This window comes from Silurus aristotelis (genome assembly GCF_946808225.1).
Source record: "Silurus aristotelis genome assembly, chromosome: 7".
Lineage (NCBI taxonomy): Eukaryota > Metazoa > Chordata > Actinopteri > Siluriformes > Siluridae > Silurus > Silurus aristotelis.
The window spans coordinates 410,976-431,972 of NC_139580.1; the positions used below are offsets into that span (position 1 = coordinate 410,976).

General features: G+C 45.5%; 1 protein-coding gene across 1 annotated transcript in view; it reads right to left on the bottom strand.

The window, feature by feature from the left end:
* The window catches only part of akap9 (A kinase (PRKA) anchor protein 9), a 195,868-nt gene that overhangs the window by 112,277 nt on the left and 62,594 nt on the right, over window positions 1-20,997 (bottom strand). The window contains exon 22 of the mRNA XM_083547457.1: window positions 17,071-17,234. Within this exon, the coding sequence (XP_083403583.1) occupies window positions 17,071-17,234 (164 nt within the window). The remainder of the gene's footprint in view (window positions 1-17,070; window positions 17,235-20,997) is intronic.

Below are 20,997 nucleotides of genomic sequence, written 5' to 3' on the forward strand. Positions count from 1 at the left end.
AATAAATATAATACTAAACCGATGCCATCCAACTCTCACCTGTCTCACTCTCATTCACTCCATCATCTCTATCCTCCACCAGTACTCACACTTTAGGGTGGGATATGACCCATCCCCTCCTGTCTCACTCTCAGTACGGGATGTGACTCATCCTGTCCTGTCTCACTCTCAGTACTCACACTTTAGGGTGGGATATGACCCATCCCCTCCTGTCTCACTCTCAGTACTCACACTTTAGGGTGGGATATGACCCATCCCCTCCTGTCTCACTCTCAGTACTCACACTTTAGGGTGGGATGTGACTCATCCTGTCCTGTCTCACTCTCAGTACTCACACTTTAGGGTGGGATATGACCCATCCCCTCCTGTCTCACTCTCAGTACTCACACTTTAGGGTGGGATATGACCCATCCCCTCCTGTCTCACTCTCAGTACTCACACTTTAGGGTGGAATATGACCCATCCCCTCCTGTCTCACTCTCAGTACTCACACTTTAGGGTGGGATATGACCCATCCCCTTCTGTCTCACTCTCAGTACTCACACTGTAGGGTGGGATATGACCCATCCCCTCCTGTCTCACTCTCAGTACTCGCACTTTAGGGTGGGATATGACCCATCCCCTCCTGTCTCACTCTCAGTACTCACACTTTAGGGTGGGATATGACCCATCCCCTTCTGTCTCACTCTCAGTACTCACACTGTAGGGTGGGATATGACCCATCCCCTCCTGTCTCACTCTCAGTACTCACACTTTAGGGTGGGATATGACCCATCCCCTCCTGTCTCACTCTCAGTACTCACACTTTAGGGTGGGATATGACCCATCCCCTTCTGTCTCACTCTCAGTACTCACACTGTAGGGTGGGATATGACCCATCCCCTCCTGTCTCACTCTCAGTACTCACACTTTAGGGTGGGATATGACCCATCCCCTCCTGTCTCACTCTCAGTACTCACACTTTAGGGTGGGATATGACCCATCCCCTTCTGTCTCACTCTCAGATGACCCATCCCCTCCTGTCTCACTCTCAGTACTCACACTTTAGGGTGGGATATGACCCATCCCCTTCTGTCTCACTCTCAGTACTCACACTTTAGGGTGGGATATGACCCATCCCCTTCTGTCTCACTCTCAGTACTCACACTGTAGGGTGGTGTAGGGAGGGAGATCTTGGTGACGATGCGCAGCAGGTGTCCCTGTGTGTGTTTCTTTAGGTGTGTGATGTGTGTCTTCACCAGCACAGCGTTCTTCTCGTTCAGACACACAGTCAGAGGGAAGGGACGAGGCAGAGGGATGCGAGATTCCACCTCATACACGTCCGCACCTTCTGCCCAAACCACATCCACATCACGTGAGCTGCAGTACGGCAAGTACGACTCCATCCTGTCTGTCTCTCTATCTGTCTGTTACCTTTCTGTCTAGCTGTCTGACTACCGGTCTATCTGACTGACTATCTACCTGTCTGTCTGTCTGTCTAACTAACTACCTTTCTGTCTGTCTGATACCTTTCTGTTTGTCTGTCTAGCTGAATGACTACATGTCTGCTTGTATTGTCACTGCCTGGAAGAAAAGCTGAAAAAAAGTGACAGGGACGCATGTGTGAGTTTGATGGAGCATCTTACTGCTAAGCAACTGTCGCTACGGTTAAGGTAAACACACACACACACACACACACACACACACACACACACACACACACACACACACACACACACACACACACACACACAGTCAAGTTACTCAGTCAATTTGAGGTTCAAGCTTCATTATAATCACTCTCTCTTGTTTTTTTCATCCCTTTCTTTTCTTTATCTCACTCTCTTCCTCGTTCTCGTATTCTGTCTCCGTCTACTTAATCCCTCTCTCCATCTCTCTCTCTTTCGTTTCTCCGCTCGCTGCTCCAGTTTAAACGAGATTTCTCAGTGATCCTGCTAAACTTTGTGTTTCAGCAGATCCTCCACCTGATCATTTGCTCACTCATTTCTTCTCAGTCTCTTCCTCCGTTCTCTTGTTCTTCAGTCCAGGTGAGATAAATCCTTCAGTAATCCAGTGCAGGTCATGTTTCACTCCTCTTTCTCTCTTTGTCACCCAGCCATTAACATTTCCACTGCCTCCGTGGCAATGCACCACTCCGCTGGGAGTGTGTAGTCCCTCATTAACCTTTCCCTCTTCCAAACACACGCACACACACGCACAACACACAATAAACACACACGCACAACACACACTAAACACACACTAAACACACGCGGAGCAGTAGAGAATGTGTGGCACAGCTATCAGTGTGCACTTCCTGGTTTGTGTGAACAGGTCACACATCACACAGGGCGGGACATACAACCCTCAGGGAACGTGGGTGTGTCTATTTGCAAACAGACACAGACACAGACACAGACACAGACACACACACACACACACACACACACACACACACACACACACACACACACACACACACACACACACACACACACACACAGCAGCTCGTCCGACTGGATTCAGGCTTCAAACTTTACCAAGTTAAAATGTTACAGCCTTCAGCCATGTTAGTGTTTCACTCTGTACCCTTCAGGAGTCTCACACACACAAACACACACACACACACACACACACACACACACACACACACACACACACACACACACACACACACACACACACACAGTCTCTTTCTTAAACACACACACACACAACTGTCTTTCTCTCTCTATTACACACACACACAGTCTCTTAAACAGACACACACACTACTGTCTTTCTCTCTCTCACACACACACACACACACACACACACACACACACACACACTGCTGTATCTCTCCCACATACACACTGCTGTATCTCTCCCACATACACACTGCTGTATCTCTCCCACATACACACTGCTGTATCTCTCCCACATACACACACTGCTGTATCTCTCCCCTACACACACTGCTGTATCTCTCCCCTACACACACTGCTGTATCTCTCCCACATACACACTGCTGTATCTCTCCCACATACACACACTGCTGTATCTCTCCCACATACACACACTGCTGTATCTCTCCCACATACACACACTGCTGTATCTCTCCCACATACACACACTGCTGTATCTCTCCCACATACACACACTGCTGTATCTCTCCCACATACACACACTGCTGTATCTCTCCCACATACACACACTGCTGTATCTCTCCCACATACACACTGCTGTATCTCTCCCACATACACACTGCTGTATCTCTCCCACATACACACTGCTGTATCTCTCCCACATACACACACTGCTGTATCTCTCCCCTACACACACTGCTGTATCTCTCCCCTACACACACTGCTGTATCTCTCCCACATACACACTGCTGTATCTCTCCCACATACACACACTGCTGTATCTCTCCCACATACACACACTGCTGTATCTCTCCCACATACACACACTGCTGTATCTCTCCCACATACACACACTGCTGTATCTCTCCCACATACACACACTGCTGTATCTCTCCCACATACACACACTGCTGTATCTCTCCCCTACACACACTGCTGTATCTCTCCCACATACACACTGCTGTATCTCTCCCACATACACACACTGCTGTATCTCTCCCACATACACACACTGCTGTATCTCTCCCCTACACACACTGCTGTATCTCTCCCACATACACACTGCTGTATCTCTCCCACATACACACACTGCTGTATCTCTCCCACATACACACTGCTGTATCTCTCCCACATACACACTGCTGTATCTCTCCCACATACACACTGCTGTATCTCTCCCACATACACACAACTGTCTTTCTCTCTCTATTACACACACACACAGTCTCTTAAACAGACACACACACACTACTGTCTTTCTCTCTCTCTCTCTCTCACACACACACACACACACACACACACACACACACACACACACACACACACACACACACACACACACACACACACTGCTGTATCTCTCCCACATACACACTGCTGTATCTCTCCCCTACACACACTGCTGTATCTCTCCCCTACACACACTGCTGTATCTCTCCCCTACACACACTGCTGTATCTCTCCCCTACACACACTGCTGTATCTCTCCCCTACACACACTGCTGTATCTCTCCCCTACACACACTGCTGTATCTCTCCCCTACACACACTGCTGTATCTCTCCCCTACACACACTGCTGTATCTCTCCCCTACACACACTGCTGTATCTCTCCCCTACACACACTGCTGTATCTCTCCCCTACACACACTGCTGTATCTCTCCCCTACACACACTGCTGTATCTCTCCCCTACACACACTGCTGTATCTCTCCCACATACACACTGCTGTATCTCTCCCCTACACACACTGCTGTATCTCTCCCCTACACACACTGCTGTATCTCTCCCCTACACACACTGCTGTATCTCTCCCCTACACACACTGCTGTATCTCTCCCCTACACACACTGCTGTATCTCTCCCCTACACACACTGCTGTATCTCTCCCACATACACACTGCTGTATCTCTCCCACATACACACTGCTGTATCTCTCCCACATACACACTGCTGTATCTCTCCCACACACTCTGCTGTATCTCTCCCCCATACACACTGCTGTATCTCTCCCCCATACACACTGCTGTATCTCTCCCCCATACACACTGCTGTATCTCTCCCCCATACACACTGCTGTATCTCTCCCCTACACACACTGCTGTATCTCTCCCCTACACACACTGCTGTATCTCTCCCCTACACACACTGCTGTATCTCTCCCCTACACACACTGCTGTATCTCTCCCCTACACACACTGCTGTATCTCTCCCCTACACACACTGCTGTATCTCTCCCCTACACACACTGCTGTATCTCTCCCCTACACACACTGCTGTATCTCTCCCCTACACACACTGCTGTATCTCTCCCCTACACACACTGCTGTATCTCTCCCCTACACACACTGCTGTATCTCTCCCTACACACACTGCTGTATCTCTCCCCTACACACACTGCTGTATCTCTCCCCTACACACACTGCTGTATCTCTCCCCTACACACACTGCTGTATCTCTCCCCTACACACACTGCTGTATCTCTCCCCTACACACACTGCTGTATCTCTCCCCTACACACACTGCTGTATCTCTCCCTACACACACTGCTGTATCTCTCCCTACACACACTGCTGTATCTCTCCCCTACACACACTGCTGTATCTCTCCCCTACACACACTGCTGTATCTCTCCCCTACACACACTGCTGTATCTCTCCCCTACACACACTGCTGTATCTCTCCCCTACACACACTGCTGTATCTCTCCCCTACACACACTGCTGTATCTCTCACACATACACACTGCTGTATCTCACACATACACACTGCTGTATCTCACATACACACTGCTGTATCTCACATACACACTGCTGTATCTCACATACACACTGCTGTATCTCACATACACACTGCTGTATCTCACACATACACACTGCTGTATCTCACACATACACACTGCTGTATCTCACACATACACACTGCTGTATCTCACACATACACACTGCTGTATCTCACACATACACACTGCTGTATCTCACACATACACACTGCTGTATCTCACACATACACACTGCTGTATCTCACACATACACACTGCTGTATCTCACATACACACTGCTGTATCTCACATACACACTGCTGTATCTCACACATACACACTGCTGTATCTCACATACACACTGCTGTATCTCACACATACACACTGCTGTATCTCACACATACACACTGCTGTATCTCACATACACACTGCTGTATCTCACATACACACTGCTGTATCTCACATACACACTGCTGTATCTCACATACACACTGCTGTATCTCACACATACACACTGCTGTATCTCACATACACACTGCTGTATCTCACATACACACTGCTGTATCTCACACATACACACTGCTGTATCTCACATACACACTGCTGTATCTCACATACACACTGCTGTATCTCACATACACACTGCTGTATCTCACATACACACTGCTGTATCTCACATACACACTGCTGTATCTCACACATACACACTGCTGTATCTCACATACACACTGCTGTATCTCACATACACACTGCTGTATCTCACACGTATACACTGCTGTATCTCACATACACACTACTGTATCTCTCCCATATACACACACTGATCAGATCAGTTTTGATAAAGTGCTGCTTGTAGGAGATTTTAATATTCATGTAGATGATGAAAACGATGCCCTAGGATTATCATTTGTTGATTTATTAAACTCTTTTGGAGTTAAACAAAACGTCACCGGACCAACTCACTGTTTTAACCACACACTAGACTTAATAATATCCCACGGAGCAGACGTCACTGATATAGATATTTTACCCCAGAGTGATGACATCACAGACCATTATCTCCTACTGTACACACTACCGGTAGAGCAGATTAACCGTGTTTCACCACGGTATCGACTTGGTAGGACTATTATTCCAACCACTAAGGACAGATTCATAAATAACCTGCCTGATTTATCTCAGTTTCATATTAAACCCATAAATGCTGATCATCTTGATGAGATGGCGAACAACATAGACCTTATCCTCACTAGCACTTTAGACACTGTTGCCCCCATCCGGTTAAAAAAGGTTCGAGAACAAGCACCTGCACCTTGGTATAATAGTCATACGCATGCCCTAAAGAGAACAACACGTAATCTGGAGAGAAAATGGAGGAAAACTAAATTGGAGGTATTTAGAATTGCGTATAAAGACAGTATGCTTAGCTACAGACAGGCGCTAAAAGCTGCTAGAGCTAAACACCTGAGCAAACTCATAGAAAATAACAAAAACAACCCCAGGTTCCTTTTCAGTACAGTCGCTAAATTAACAACAAATCAGGGATCTGAAAAATGTGTTCCATCACAGTTTAGTAGTGAAGACTTTATGAATTTCTTCACTGAAAAAATAGATAACATTAGAAAAACAATTGTGGCAGTTCAACCTCTGACAGCATCTCCCGACACAATCGTACTTACAACCCCACAACTACACTGTTTTACATGTATAGGACAGGAAGAGCTGTATGATGCTATTATGAAAGCTAAATCAACAACATGTCAGTTAGATCCAATTCCCACTAAACTACTGAAAGAAGTGTTATATACAGCTGGTGAGCCTCTTTTAAATATTATTAACTCCTCACTATCGTTAGGTCATGTCCCTAAATCCCTCGAGTTAGCAGTTATTAAGCCCCTCATTAAAAAACCTAATCTGGATCCAAACACGCTATCGAATTACAGACCAATTTCAAATCTCCCATTTATGTCTAAGATTTTAGAAAAGATTGTCGCTGCCCAGTTATGTAACCACTTGCAGGAGAACAATATCTTTGAAGAGTTTCAGTCAGGTTTTAGGCCCCATCATAGCACAGAAACTGCTCTAGTTAAAATCACTAACGACCTGTTTTTAGCTTCAGACCAAGGCTACATCTCCCTATTAGTTTTACTAGATCTTAGTGCTGCGTTCGACACTATAGATCATGATCTTCTCCTCGATCGCTTACAGAATTACATCGGTATTCAGGGACAGGCATTAAGCTGGTTTAAATCCTACCTGTCCAATCGTTACCATTTCGTAGATTTAAATGGAGAGCTATCCAGGATAATGCTAGTAAATTATGGCGTGCCACAAGGGTCAGTTCTAGGACCCCTGCTTTTTACAATATACATGCTTCCATTAGGAAATATTATTAGAAGGCATGGAATTAGCTTCCATTGTTATGCTGATGATACCCAGCTATATATTTCATCCAAACCAGGCGATACAGCTCAATTAGCTCGCATAACTGAGTGTGTTGAAGAAATAAGAGATTGGATGACCCATAACTTTCTGCTATTAAATTCTGATAAAACGGAGATTTTGCTCATCGGCCCAAAAAATAGTACACAGAAGCTCCAGCATCTCAGCCTGCATTTAGACGGTTGTTCTGTAACTACTAGTTCAACGGTAAAAGACCTGGGAGTTATTTTAGACAGCAACTTATCTTTTAAAAATTACATCAATCAAGTTACAAAAACAGCCTTCTTTCACCTTAGAAATATTTCTAAGCTAAGAAATATGTTATCTATATCTGATGCAGAGAAGCTCGTCCATGCGTTTATGACCTCTAGAATAGACTACTGTAATGCATTACTAGGTGGATGTCCTGCATCATTAATAAACAAGCTTCAGTTAGTTCAGAATGCAGCAGCAAGAGTTCTTACTAGGTCAAGAAAATACGATCATATAACCCCAATCTTATCGTCCCTACATTGGCTTCCTATTAAGTTTCGAATAGACTACAAACTACTGCTACTCACTTATAAAGCACTAAATGGTTTGGCTCCCATGTATCTATCCAGTCTCTTAACACGCTACAATCCGTCACGCTCCCTGAGATCTCAAAACTCTGGGCTTCTAGTAGTTCCTAGAATAGCAAAGTCCACTAAAGGTGGTAGAGCATTTTCACATTTAGCTCCTAAACTCTGGAATAGTCTTCCTGACAGTGTTCGGGGTTCAGATACACTCTCCCAGTTTAAGTGCAGATTAAAAACATATCTTTTTAGCAAAGCCTACACATAACACACATCACACACATCACATCACAACCTTGTGCTCCAGAACATCTGATCACATGCACATTATCAACTTGTGCTGTTAATATCATGAACAGCAGCTACGCTAATTCCTCTCCACTGCTTCTCTTTCTCTCCCCATCCCGAGGCATCCTGAGGTTTGGCCAGCTCCAGTCACCTCCCACCTCGTGAAGATTATGGACCTATGGATGATCATGGAGAAGTAGATGCCGAGTGTTTAAAGGCTCTGGCATGGAGAAGCTGATGCTGGATCTATGATGATCACAAATGTTGAGTTTTTTATACCGAAGACTGCAGAAAGAACATCACTTATAATCTTATACTCCAGTGCTCATGTTAGTTCTCACTCTCCAGTGTTCTGTATTGTTGAAAGATTTATGATCAAACTCTTGATGTCACCCATATGAGGATGGGTTCCCCTTTTGAGTCTGGTTCCTCTCAAGGTTTCTTCCTCATATCATCTAAGGGAGTTTTTCCTTGCCACTGTCGCCACGGCTGCTCATCAGGGACAAACGCACACCTTCACCTTCACTGTTGTTTTCTGTAAAGCTGCTTTGAGACAATGTCTGTTGTGAAAAGCGCAATAGAAATAAACTTGACTTGACTTGACACACTACTGTATCTCTCCCATATACACACTGCTGTATCTCTCACATACACACTATTGTATCTCTTACATACACACTACTGTATCTCTCCCACATACACACTGCTGTATCTCTCCCATACACACACTGCTGTATCTCACATACACACTGTTGTATCTCTCCCACATACACACTACTGTATCTCTCCCATACACACACTGCTGTATCTCTCCCATACACACACTGCTGTATCTCTCCCATACACACACTGCTGTATCTCTCCCATACACACACTGCTGTATCTCTCCCATACACACACTGCTGTATCTCTCCCATACACACACTGCTGTATCTCTCCCATACACACACTGCTGTATCTCTCCCATACACACACTGCTGTATCTCTCCCATACACACACTGCTGTATCTCTCCCATACACACACTGCTGTATCTCTCCCATACACACACTGCTGTATCTCTCCCATACACACACTGCTGTATCTCTCCCACATACACACTGCTGTATCTCTCCCACATACACACTGCTGTATCTCTCCCACATACACACTACTGTATCTCTCCCATACACACACTACTGTATCTCTCCCATACACACACTACTGTATCTCTCCCATACACACACTACTGTATCTCTCCCATACACACACTACTGTATCTCTCCCATACACACACTACTGTATCTCTCCCATACACACACTACTGTATCTCTCCCATACACACACTACTGTATCTCTCCCATACACACACTACTGTATCTCTCCCATACACACACTACTGTATCTCTCCCATACACACACTGCTGTATCTCTCCCATACACACACTGCTGTATCTCTCCCATACACACACTGCTGTATCTCTCCCATACACACACTACTGTATCTCTCCCATACACACACTACTGTATCTCTCCCATACACACACTGCTGTATCTCTCCCATATACACACTGCTGTATCTCTCCCATATACACACTGCTGTATCTCACATACACACTATTGTATCTCTTACATACACACTACTGTATCTTTCACACATACACACTACTGTATCTCTCCCACATACACACTACTGTATCTCTCCCATACACACACTGCTGTATCTCTCCCATATACACACTGCTGTATCTCACATACACACTGTTGTATCTCTCACATACACACTGTTGTATCTCTCCCACATACACACTGTTGTATCTCTCCCACATACACACTACTGTATCTCTCCCACATACACACTACTGTATCTCTCCCACATACACACTACTGTATCTCTCCCACATACACACTACTGTATCTCTCCCACATACACACTACTGTATCTCTCGCTCACAAACTACTGTATCTCTCGCTCACAAACTACTGTATCTCTCGCTCACATACACACACTACTGTATCTCACGCTCACAAACTACTGTATCTCTCGCTCACACACTACTGTATCTCTCGCTCACAAACTACTGTATCTCTCGCTCACAAACTACTGTATCTCTCGCTCACATACACACACTACTGTATCTCACGCTCACAAACTACTGTATCTCTCGCTCACACACTACTGTATCTCTCGCTCACATACACACACTACTGTATCTCTCACATACACAAACTACTGTATCTCACACACATACACTACTGTATCTCTCACACACACAAACTACTGTATCTCTCACACACTACTGTATCTCTTCCTCACACACTACTGTATCTCACGCTCACATACACACTACTGTATCTCACACACATACACCCTACTGTATCTCTCGCTCACAAACTACTGTATCTCTCGCTCACAAACTACTGTATCTCTCGCTCACAAACTACTGTATCTCTCGCTCACAAACTACTGTATCTCTCGCTCACAAACTACTGTATCTCTCGCTCACAAACTACTGTATCTCTCGCTCACATACACACACTACTGTATCTCACGCTCACAAACTACTGTATCTCTCGCTCACACACTACTGTATCTCTCGGTCACAAACTACTGTATCTCTCGCTCACACACTACTGTATCTCTCGCTCACATACACACACTACTGTATCTCTCACATACACAAACTACTGTATCATACACACATATACACTACTGTATCTCTCACACACACACACACTACTGTATCTCTCACACACTACTGTATCTCTCCCTCACACACTACTGTATCTCTCACACACATATATACACTACTGTATCTCCACACACACACACACACACCTGTATCTCTCTCACACACACACACTACTGTATCTCTCACACACACACACACTACTGTATCTCACACACACACACACACACACACACACACACACTACTGTATCTCACACACACACACACACACACACACACACACACACACACACACTACTGTATCACACACACACACACACACACACACACACACACACACACACACACACACACACACACTACTGTATCTCTCTCTCACACACACTACTGTATCTCTCACACACATATTTACACTACTGTATCTCTCACACACACACACACACACACACACACACACACACACCTGTATCTCTCCCATACACACACTACTGTATCTCTCCCATACACACACTACTGTATCTCTCCCATACACACACTACTGTATCTCTCCCATACACACACTGCTGTATCTCTCCCATACACACACTGCTGTATCTCTCCCATACACACACTGCTGTATCTCTCCCATACACACACTGCTGTATCTCTCCCATACACACACTACTGTATCTCTCCCATACACACACTACTGTATCTCTCCCATACACACACTGCTGTATCTCTCCCATATACACACTGCTGTATCTCTCCCATATACACACTGCTGTATCTCTCCCATATACACACTGCTGTATCTCTTACATACACACTACTGTATCTTTCACACATACACACTACTGTATCTCTCCCACATACACACTACTGTATCTCTCCCATACACACACTACTGTATCTCTCCCATACACACACTGCTGTATCTCTCCCATATACACACTGCTGTATCTCACATACACACTGTTGTATCTCTCACATACACACTGTTGTATCTCTCCCACATACACACTACTGTATCTCTCCCACATACACACTACTGTATCTCTCCCACATACACACTACTGTATCTCTCCCACATACACACTACTGTATCTCTCCCACATACACACTACTGTATCTCTCCCACATACACACTACTGTATCTCTCGCTCACAAACTACTGTATCTCTCGCTCACAAACTACTGTATCTCTCGCTCACATACACACACTACTGTATCTCACGCTCACAAACTACTGTATCTCTCGCTCACACACTACTGTATCTCTCGCTCACAAACTACTGTATCTCTCGCTCACAAACTACTGTATCTCTCGCTCACATACACACACTACTGTATCTCACGCTCACAAACTACTGTATCTCTCGCTCACACACTACTGTATCTCTCGCTCACATACACACACTACTGTATCTCTCACATACACAAACTACTGTATCTCACACACATACACTACTGTATCTCTCACACACACAAACTACTGTATCTCTCACACACTACTGTATCTCTTCCTCACACACTACTGTATCTCACGCTCACATACACACTACTGTATCTCACACACACATACACCCTACTGTATCTCTCGCTCACAAACTACTGTATCTCTCGCTCACAAACTACTGTATCTCTCGCTCACAAACTACTGTATCTCTCGCTCACATACACACACTACTGTATCTCACGCTCACAAACTACTGTATCTCTCGCTCACACACTACTGTATCTCTCGGTCACAAACTACTGTATCTCTCGCTCACACACTACTGTATCTCTCGCTCACATACACACACTACTGTATCTCACGCTCACAAACTACTGTATCTCTCGCTCACACACTACTGTATCTCTCGCTCACATACACACACTACTGTATCTCTCACATACACAAACTACTGTATCTCACACACATACACTACTGTATCTCTCACACACACAAACTACTGTATCTCTCACACACTACTGTATCTCTTCCTCACACACTACTGTATCTCACGCTCACATACACACTACTGTATCTCACACACACATACACCCTACTGTATCTCTCGCTCACAAACTACTGTATCTCTCGCTCACAAACTACTGTATCTCTCGCTCACAAACTACTGTATCTCTCGCTCACATACACACACTACTGTATCTCACGCTCACAAACTACTGTATCTCTCGCTCACACACTACTGTATCTCTCGGTCACAAACTACTGTATCTCTCGCTCACACACTACTGTATCTCTCGCTCACATACACACACTACTGTATCTCTCACATACACAAACTACTGTATCATACACACATATACACTACTGTATCTCTCACACACACACACACTACTGTATCTCTCACACACTACTGTATCTCTCCCTCACACACTACTGTATCTCTCACACACATATATACACTACTGTATCTCCACACACACACACACACACACACACCTGTATCTCTCTCACACACACACACTACTGTATCTCTCACACACACACACACTACTGTATCTCACACACACACACACACACACACACACACACACACACACACACTACTGTATCTCACACACACACACACACACTACTGTATCACACACACACACACACACACACACACACACACACACACACACACACACACACACACACACACACACACTACTGTATCTCTCTCTCACACACACTACTGTATCTCTCACACACATATTTACACTACTGTATCTCTCACACACACACACACACACACACCTGTATCTCTCTCACACACACACACTACTGTATCTCTCACACACATACACACTACTGTATCTCACACACACACACACACACACACACACACACACACACACACACACACACACACACACACACACACTACTGTATCTCTCCCTCACACACTACTGTATCTCTCACACACACACTACTGTATCTCTCACACACACACACTACTGTATCTCTCACACACACACACACTACTGTATCTCTCACACACACACACACACACACACACACACACACACACACACACACACACTACTGTATCTCACATCTACACACTACTGTACCTCTCTCTCACACACTACTGTATCTCACACACAGACACTACTGTCTGTCTGTGTCTGTCATATATATATATATATATATATACACACACACACTACTGTATCTCACACACAGACACTACTGTCTGTCTGTGTCTGTCATATATATATATATATATATACACACACACACTACTGTATCTCACACACAGACACTACTGTCTGTCTGTGTCTGTCATATATATATATATATATATATATATATATACACACACACACTACTGTGTCTCACTCACATATACACACTGTGCTGTGGAGGAATTTTACTCCCCTGGTTCCAAGATGGCGGCACAGCAGTAGTTTGCACCTTACTCTGTAGCCCGCCTTGCACAACATATGGACAATGGAGCAACCGGTGTTCCTGTGTACCACCGCCAAACACTCAAAGAACTCAGAAACAACCCGAACAACACAACAAACAATGATATGCGGAAGAAGCTACGCGACCTGCTTTGAGAACCAGGCCTCCAGACCACGGCGTCGCGTGCGGCAGATGGACGGTGGAGGGTAAATCAAAAGCGCTGCGCGAGGAAGTGGAAGCCTGGAAAGCGAGCGGGGGCTAGTGCTAGGCTAAAAGCTTACCCTAGCCGGCCTGCTCTCCCATCTCTTCTGCTGGCAAATGTCTGCTCCCTGGCCAACACATTGGACTACATCAGACTCCAACAAGCTACTCTGCGTGAGTACAGAAACTGCTGCGTCTTTGTGTTCACTAAAACGTGGCTGAGCAACAGATTTCCAGATGCCGCCATTCAGCTGGACGGGCTAGCCGCGTTTCGTGCCGAGAGAAATGCAGCTCTGTGCGGTAAGACTCGCAGTGGCGGTCTGTGTGTTTACATCAACACAGAATGGTGTAAGAACTCTGTCCTTGTTTCCACCTACTGCTCATAGCTGTTTATGGGTGTGAGATGTAGACCTTTTTATTTACCCCGGGAATTCACCACAGCTATTGTGCTCGAAAGCAGGTGAGGACCTGACCAGCAGGATCCATGTCTGCTCTCCAGGACATCTCCCTGAGTAGTGGCATTGTTCCCACGTGCCTTAAGACGATGACCTTCATTCCCGTGCCGAAGAAGTCTACTGTCTCCTGCCTCAATGACTATCGTCCTGTCGCGCTCACACCCATCATGATGAAGTGCTTGGAGAGGCTCGTCATGAGGCACATCAAGACCCAGCTTCCACCCACACTGGACCCTATGCAGTTTGCGTATCTTCCAAACCGGTCCACGGACGATGCCATCTCCAGGACCCTTCATCTGGCCCTCACCCACCTAGACAACAAGGACTCGTATGTACGGATGCTGTTTATAGACTTCAGCTCAGCATTCAACAAGATCATCCCATAGCACCTGATTAAGAAGCTGAGCCTACTGGGCCTAAATACCTCCCTCTGTAACTAGATCCTGGACTTCCTGACTGGGAGACCTTAGTCAGTCCGGATCGGAAACAAAATCTCCAGCACCACCACACTGAGCACTGGGGCACCTCAGGGCTGTGTGCTCAGTCCACTGCTGTTCACTCTGCTGACTTACGACTGTGTAGCAATGCACAGCTCAAATTACATCATTAAGTTCGCCGATGACACGACCGTGGTGGGTCTCATGAGCAAGAACGATGAGTCAGCATACAGAGAGGAGGTGCAACGGTTAACAGCCTGGTGTGGAGCAACAACCTGTCTCTGAACGTCCACAAAACTAAAGAGATGGTTGTTGACTTCAGGAGAACACAGAGTGACCATTCTCCACTGAACATCGATGGATCCTCGATGGATCCTCGTCAAGAGCTCCAAATTCCTTGGTGTTCATTTGGAGGATAATCTCACCTGGTCACTCAACACCAGCTTCATCACCAAGAAAGCCCAGCAGCGTCTCTACTTCCTGAGAAGGCTGAGGAAAGCCCACCTCCCTCCCCCCTTCCTGACCATGTTCTACAGAGGGACCATTCAGAGCAGCTGCATCACTGTCTGGTTTGGGAACTGCATCCTCTCGGATCGCAAGACCCTACAGAGGATAGTGAGGACAGCTGAGAAGATCATCAGAGTCTCTCCCCTCTATCATGGACATTTACACCACACGCTGCATCCGCAAAGCACACAGCATGATGACACCCCCACACACACACACACACACACACAAAACTGTGTTTCTCTATCTCTCTCTCACACTCACACACACACACACACACACACACACACACACACACACAACTGTGTTTCTCTCTCTCACTCACACACACAACTGTGTTTATCTCTCTCTCTCACTCACACACACACACACACACACACACACACACACACACTACTGTGTTTCTCTCTTTCACACACACAACTGTGTTTCTCTCTCTCTCTCGCTCTCTCTTTCTCACACACAACTGTGTTTATCTCCCCCTCTCTCTCTCTCTCTCTCTCTCTCACACACACACACACACACACACACACACACACACACACACACACACACACAAGTCTTATACACAACACAGGTTTTATGCAAATCCCCCTGTATCCATTGGCAACCAGGGACTCTTCCCACCATAAATACATTGAGAAAAGAATATGTCAGTGATTTCAGAATAAAGTCCTGCACTCTGAATGGCTGCCAGAGTTGTGTGGTGTTAGTGGGCGGAGTCAGGGGTGTGAGTGTTTTGTCCCTGTGTGATTGCCGTACCTTTGATTGTGTCTCGCTCAGGGTGAGGAGGAGCGTCTCCACCGCCTTCTGCAGCCTGGAGCTAACACTCCACATAGACCCCGCCCCCTGAGACATCTCGAGCCCCTCGTCAGTGTCTGCTGCCCCTGACAACGGGCTCCAGGTGTCTGTCTCAGCCCCACCTCCTGTTAGAGAAAGAATGTTGTGTTTTAACTAACTATTAGCAACGTCATGATAATTAGCCGTAGCAATCATAAAGACAATCATATTAGCCATGCTTATGTCAGAGCTAATCATTAATTATAAATATTCATTTGCTGATTCACAATTGTTTACCGCTAACCAAAAATACTTTATACTACCTGATATAGAGAGTTCAGCAGCTCGTAATAGTCTGTTATCATTAGCTATTAGGGCTAGCCAGCTAGCAATGATTTTAGCTAGTCTTTTTTTTCTTTGCTAATGCTACACTAATTAGCTAATACCTGATCATGTCTTAACTAGCCCCTTCAGCAGCTTTAGCTAATGACTGCAAAGGTTTAGATACAGTTAGCTAGCGTAATGAGCCATGATGCACAGTAACTGTGACACACTGCTGGACGTCAGGCAGAAGGGGGCTGACTATTCTAGCAGATTAGCGTATCATCTGGAGCTGCTCTATCCGGCCATCAGAGGCTGCTAATTTTTAGCCAGATTTAGCCACAACAACCAGCCAACCATTAGCCAGGGTTAGCTTCCAGAGTGAAAAGGGTGTATTGTTAATGTAGTGACTCACAAAGAACACACCTGTGTGTGTGTGTGTGTGTGTGTGTGTGTGTGTGTGTGTGTGTGTATTAAACAACATCCTGGTCAGTAATTACATGAATGTCAGACATAAACCAGTCTGACAGGACACACACGAACAGTATAAGCACTGTAACACTGAGGTAAACTTTACTGGGGGGGGTGTGTGTGTGTGTGTGTGTATGTGTGTGTGTGTGTGTGTGTGTGTGTATGCGAGCGCGATGGAAGTGGCAATACAGTAATAGCCACATACCTGCTAATGTTATCAAATAAAAAAACAGGATTTTTAAAATAATGAAGAAAAATAGTTTTCCCGCTCTTTTTGTTTTCCGTATTTTCACAGTAAAAACAGGAAATCTTTCAGTAACGATGTAATGTTTCTCAGAACAAAAGAAGTCAGGGTATTTAGCGTTAGTGCTTAATGCTGTAAGTATAGGTATTGTAGTTTTAGCCTTGATCATAATTCTCCACTTTCCATCAGCTCTGTTTATTCTCTTTTTTTCTTTTGGAAGAGCTTTTCCTTGTTTTAAAGCAGTGAGTGAAGGCCATTTCCATCAGAACTACTAACACACACTAGTAACCACAATCTTCTTTCTTTTGGCTGCTCCCATTAGGGGGCGCCACAGCGGATCATCCGTCTCCATACCACCCTGTCCTCTACATCTGCCTTTTTCAAAACAGTCACTAGTAACCACATTAAGGTACGTAATGTCTCTGATATGGCGAGCATCCACCTCATTTAACACTTTTAAATGATGCATAAAAATTCAAGGGACCACAGAGACTTGATACATTTTAAAGAGCCAGGTGTATTAAATATATACTGGATGTCACACATCAACACCAAAAAGACCAACACCAATACTATACCAGCAAAACTACTAACATAGAGCAAACACCAAATAAGTCCATCAGTTCATAGAAAACAAGAAATAGTATAAAGGCCACCGGCAGGGCAGCGTTTAGAGCAGAACCCAAGGGATATACAGTCTTTAAGTGCAGTAGAAAAGCATCTGTCCAGTAGTCTACCACCACTTAGGAGAGAACCCTTAGCTGGATGCAGGAGGAACCATGGCAGCTGCATGACAATGAGCCCTTTTGGGCCACTCTTATTTGTCCTTGTGCTACTCCTCTGTCATAAAGACCCCTCTATCCAACAAACAAACAACAAACATTTAGTGCTAAGCCTCTTCTAAAGCATATTTACAAATGGTACATACAAAGATACGCCCGATACTCCTTCCACACACACACACTACTTCCCGCCCGATACTCCTTCCACACACACACTACTTCCCGCCCGATACTCCTTCCACACACACACTACTTCCCGCCCGATACTCCTTCCACACACACACTACTTCCCGCCCGATACTCCTTCCACACACACACTACTTCCCGCCCGATACTCCTTCCACACACACACTACTTCCCGCCCGATACTCCTTCCACACACACACTACTTCCCGCCCGATACTCCTTCCACACACACACTACTTCCCGCCCGATACTCCTTCCACACACACACTACTTCCCGCCCGATACTCCTTCCACACACACTACTTCCCGCCCGATACTCCTTCCACACACACTACTTCCCGCCCGATACTCCCGATACTCCTTCTAAACTTTCTTTTCGGCTTCTCCCGTTAGGGGTCGCCACAGCGGATCCTCCGCACGTTTGATTTGGCACATGTTTTACGCTGGATGCCCTTCCTAACGCAACCCTCCCCAATTTATCCGGGCTTGGGACCGGCACTAAGAGTGGCTGGGGATGGTCCCCTGACCGGGAATCGAACCCGGGTCGCAGCGGTGGGAGCGCTGCATCTTAACCACTAGGGGACCGTGCCCGATACTCCTTCTACACTTCCTTTTAAGCACATAAGCCCCTCGGATGTTTGAGTGCCCCTAATGATAGCACTAACTATAGCATGCCAAAGAGACTATTGGAAATAATGCAACAGTAAAACTATTACATAGTCTTTCTGTGAGAAGTGTAAGTGAATTTACTTTTTATGGAGAAGATCCTAGCATTAGAGGAGCGCATCCAGAGTCTAGGGAGAATTAATGAGTGCGAGAGCAGTCCAGGTTCTGCAGTGGAAAGTCTGGATGCCCTGGGTGGAGTTAGCATTCCCCGACTCCGGCATTAGAAGCCTCGCAGTTGGCGACATCTAATCGGCAAAGCGCTAACACTCGCCAACGGGAGCACCATTCCTCTCCGCTTCACATGCCCAACAAGTATGCTCTCCTCAATAAAGCACCCGCTGAGAAACCTGAAAGAGCTCTGGTTATCCAGACTATTCTATAAATAACCCTGTAGACAGCAGTGTCATTATAACAGACCATCAATTACAAAGTTTTACTCCTATTCAAGAGAACGACTTCATTTCATTTATTTCCTCATCAAAATCATCAACCTGCATCTCCATCCCTCACCTACAAGTTTCCTCAAACAGATCATTCCAGAGGGAATTGAACCTGTTTTAAAATAATAAACTCTTCCATTAGCACTGGTTTTGTACCCAAATCCTTCAAACTGCAGTATCAAACCCCTAATTAAGAAACCTGACCTTCACCCTGTCAGCTGTCCAACTACAGACCAATATCAAACCTTCTCTTTATCTCCAAGATTCTAGAAAAGGTTGTAGCACAGCAGTCCCGACCCTTTATCTGGCCCTCACCCACCTGGACAACAAGGACTCGTATGTATGAATACTGGTCATAGGCTTCAGCTCAGAATCCAACACAATCCTCCCTCAGCACCTGACTGAGAAGCCGAGCCCACTGGGCCTGAACACTGTAGCATCTGGGTAAGGGTCATTTATACTTCATGTCCCAAGCATTTCTTTTAATCCTTGACATCGGCATTTCAATTAAAGGATGAGCACCACAGCTTACACTTTTATTGGGGGTTTTCATGCCACAGTGTCGTACCCCCACCCCAAAGATACAAACAGGATAATCCCTGACCTCTCCAGCTGACTTCAGGCAGCATTCAAATGATAACACAAGCCAGTCTCTATATCTTACTCAGTACACACACACATACACACACACACACACACACACACACCACCCCGAAAGCCAGATAACCCCCCTTGGCTTCTCTGGTTGACTTCAGAAGGACCCTCAAACCATAAAACAATTCACTCTCAAAACTCGGCC